We start from the raw sequence: 4,314 nt of genomic DNA, 5'->3' as shown, positions 1-4,314 counted from the left end.
CTCGGTCCGTAGTCATCGCCTCGGTGAGGCCCAATGTACGAAGGTCTTGCCTCACCACCTCAGCCCAGGTCTTCCTGGGCCTACCTCTTCCACGGGTTCCCTCAACTGTTAGGGTGTGGCACTTTTTCACGCAGCTATCCTCCTCCATTCTCACCACATGTCCATACCAGCGCAATCGTCTCTCTTGCACGCCACAACTGATGCTTCTAATGTTCAGCTTTTCTCTCAAGATACTTACACTCTGACGGGTATTCACATTGACATTACACATCCAACGGAGCATACTGGCTTCATTCCTTATACATCAGATACAGGATCCATTAGAATTTAGGTATATCAACATGTAGGATCAGGAATGGCTCAGTGCTTTAAAGCAACTCTTAGTTATCCTTTGTTGGTAGTATACTGTATGTACACACACACACATCTATCTATATATATAAATATACACATAGACATATACATATATACATAGTTGTCAAATCCAGTATAAACTGCAGCACCACTGCAGATCCAACCAAGGGTTGGTTCCAAGAATGCCTTTTGTGCTTTTAAAACAGCTGTTCTGAGTTTGGAACCCCACTTGAATTCTTCTTATATACATATATATATATATATATATATATATATATATGCTGGTGGCATGTAAAAAGCACCATTCGAGCGTAGTTGTTGCCAGTGCTGCCTGACTGGCTCCCACGCAGGTGGCACATAAAAAGCACCATTCAAGCATGGTTGATGCCAGTACCACCTGACTGGCCCTTGTGCCGGTGGAACATAAAAAGTACCCACTACACTCTTAGAGTGGTTAGGGTTAGGAAGGGCGTCCAGCTGTAAAAACTTTGCCAGAACAGATTGGAGCCTGGTACAGCCTTCTGGCTTGCCAGTCCTCAGTCAAATCATCCAGCCCATGCCAGGATAGAAAGCAGACGTTAAACAACATTGGTGATGATGATGTTGATGGTATATATATATATATATATATATATATATATATATGGAGACACATGGCTTAGTGGTTAGAGCAGTGAACTCATGACCGAGGGATCACAGGTTTGAATCTCAGACTGGGTGATGTGTGTGCTCGTGAGCGAAACACCTAAGCTCCACATGGCTCTGGCAGAAGGTAATGGCAAACCTCTGCTGACTCTTTCGCTACAACTTTTTCTCACTCTTTCCTCCTGCATCTATCAGCTCACCTGCAACAGACTGGCATTCTGTCCATGTGGGGAACCTATGTGCCAATGAAACCGGGAAACCAGCCCTTATGAGCCAGGCTTGACTCAAGAAGGAACAAACAACAACATATATATACAGGGTGTGATGGTTAAATTGTCACCATTTTGTATTTTTAATTTTGCCCATGTGCATTGTTTTTGATTTTTTCAACTACACAGTCTGTGAGAAAAACACCACCATGACACAATTCACCATGCCAGAAATTTGGAATCGACATGCTGTACTGCTTGGCATTTGTGCCAGAAGCTCCAATATGAACAGATGGTGAACACACAGAATAACTGTTGGCTTGCCATATCCCCAAAACACGTACCAAGGGTGATAAAAACCAAACATCCAGTCAACATCATGGTGTTTGGAATGATCACTAGTAATGGCAACGTTATGCCTCCATTAATCTTCCCACACTGCCTCAGACTCAGCACAGTGGCCTACATCAAATGCCTGGAAGAGGTAGTGCTGCCCTGGATCAAGAGGGTGGCTGCTGGAAGACCCTATGTCTGGCAGCAGGACTCTGCACCATGCCACACAAGCAGGAGAACCCAGTCATGACTGTCAGACAATTTCCGTGACCACACCACCCCTAACATCTGGCCACTTAACTCCCCAGACTTCAACCCCCTGCAAATGTGTGGGGTGCAGTTGAATGAGAGACCAACAAAACTCCTTGTAACATCAAAAATGAACTGAAGGCAAGGATTATGGCACCAACTTAAACAAGGAGACCATCCAGAAGAGTTGCAGGTGATTCCTTGATGTCTGGAGGCCATGGTTGAAACCAATGGCAATTTTATTAAATAAATTTACTCTTTAGTATTTCAAGATATTTTTATGTAATTTTGGTGAATATATCTGTTAAAATGAGATGTTAGTGTTATTTTCATTTTTGCATAATTTAGACAACAATATATTCACTGCACCATGTATATGTATGTATATATTTATATGTGTTTGTGTGTGTGTAAAGAGAGAGATGCATACATAAATAATACATACATGCACATATGTGATGCATTATGCTTTATGATGTTCAGGCATGCCTAAACTTATGTCATTTTGAATTATGTCTTTTTCAAATTTATGTCAGTTTCAGGGAATATATTTAAAAGCATAAAAGTTTGAAAAAAACAAAGCACCTAAAACGCAATACTGAAGTGGAAAATCAACTAGAATAGACGTGAAAATATGTTCAAACCATCTGTTAGAAAAGATAAGCTAATACATTTTTAAAAAGGATTTTTCATGTTTTTTGTATTTTTTTTTTTTGTATTAAGTTGCATGTCTTGGAACCAGTTACCAACTTAAGTTGAAGTATCCTTGTATTTGGATTATGTGTATATGTTTTAAATTTACTTCTGTCTAAACATATAATTAAAAATGTATCTTAATTTAAGCAACTGTTATTTATCTATTGTTATCTAAATGACTATTATAAGGCAACGATTTGGCAGTTTTAGTATGGTACAGGACAAAGTGTCTTGCAATATGTATTCCAGCTTTTTGCATAGTGAATTCAAATCCTGGCAAAGTCAAGTTTCTCTTTCTTTAGAGGCCAATAAAATAAAGTATCAGTCCCAGCCTGTCAATTGGCAGAACAATCATAGCATTAGACAAGATGCCTTGTAGCATTTATTCCAACTCTTTGCATGATGAATTCTAAAGTGGTAAACCCTATTTCTTGCTACATGGTTCTTGGGTACCTTTATCAGATTTCATTCTAGTTTGAGGCTAACTTCTTCTGTCGCTTTTGACAGTCTTGGAGACTCTGATAAACTGAAGAGCCACAGTGCTACTATTTGACCCCTAATTAAATAGTAAAACAGAAAAAAAAAATGCTTTAACACATTCATTACACTGATTGTAATCTAATAGATTGCTTGTGTATTTCAATAAATTTGAAAATATTTTTAAAAGTTTGGGTGACTTTTGCAAAATAACATTTTTAATTATTCAACTGGTGTTTTCGAGCGATTACAATCCCGGTCACTCTTTCACTTGTTTCAGTCTTTTGACTGTGGCCATGCTGGAGCACCGCCTTTAGTCGAGCAACTCGACCCCAGGACTTATTCTTTGGAAGCCTAGTACTTATTCTATCGGTCTCTTTTGCCGAACCGCTAAGTTACGGGGACGTAAACATACCAGCATTGGTTGTCAAGCGATGTTGGTGCTTTATTATGCCTCTAGCACTGTCGCGGCTTGCAAGATTATGAACTACGAGTGGAAAGGACAGAGAACTTTATGTTAGGAGGGTGTGATGTGAGAGAATGGGGTAGGACTGAACAGGTTTCATGCTGTAGAGAAGCAACATAAATGCTGATGGGGTTGCAGTGTAAACCTTCAATAAATGAATGATAAATGAACAAGAATTATATAAACCCCATCATTAGCTTACAGTTTTCTAGTGTAATTACTGTCAGTATTTGGGAGATAATTTTCATTCTCATAACTCTTCACTCTTTCATGTAATCAACTGAAGGATGTTCTGAGGCCTTTTTTTCTGTAGAATTCGAACAGATCTTGATTCAATTCAAAAGTCTACTAGAATTTCTCTTAATAGTTCTCTGACCTGTAGTAACTGACTTCAGTTTCCTGTCTTGCTAAAGTGCTTTTATTAAATATGCCATGTATTATTTAACAGTTTGAAGCTACCATTTGAATATTGCTACAAATCTTCTCTAAAGGCAGTGCTTCTTATTCATGCAAACCAGATATCCGTTATACCACGGTTTTATTAATGACAAAAGTATTAGGAGAAAGTATTCATTATAATAGAGAGTGAAAGTCTTCTCTGCTGACGAAATTGATGTCATTCAACAATGTGTTATGCATGAGGATAACCAGATAGGAAGATAAATAGAAATACACACACACACACACACACACACACACACACACACACACACACACACATATATATATATATGTTTTCATGAATATTTATATATACACATGCATTTGTGTGTGTGTGTGTATTATATATGTGTGTGTATATATGTGAATGTATATATGTGTATGTATATATGTGTGTGTGTGTGTGTATATATATGTATATGTATATATATATATATATATATA

At 38.1% G+C, this 4,314-nt stretch overlaps 1 protein-coding gene across 6 annotated transcripts in view; it reads left to right on the top strand.

The window, feature by feature from the left end:
* Positions 1–4,314, top strand: part of LOC106880114 (general receptor for phosphoinositides 1-associated scaffold protein) — a 293,807-nt gene that overhangs the window by 277,737 nt on the left and 11,756 nt on the right. The window contains exon 7 of one of the 6 annotated variants that reach the window (XM_052971042.1): positions 2,327–2,468. The exons of the other annotated variants lie outside the window; for them this stretch is intronic. Coding sequence (XP_052827002.1) covers positions 2,327–2,361 — 35 coding nt within the window. The 3' untranslated portion in view covers positions 2,362–2,468. Of the gene's footprint in view, positions 1–2,326; positions 2,469–4,314 lie in introns of those variants that run through there. 6 annotated transcript variants of the gene reach the window in all.

Source organism: Octopus bimaculoides, chromosome 1 (genome assembly GCF_001194135.2).
Source record: "Octopus bimaculoides isolate UCB-OBI-ISO-001 chromosome 1, ASM119413v2, whole genome shotgun sequence".
In the NCBI taxonomy this organism is placed as follows: domain Eukaryota; kingdom Metazoa; phylum Mollusca; class Cephalopoda; order Octopoda; family Octopodidae; genus Octopus; species Octopus bimaculoides.
This window is presented reverse-complemented; position numbering and strand designations above follow the sequence as displayed.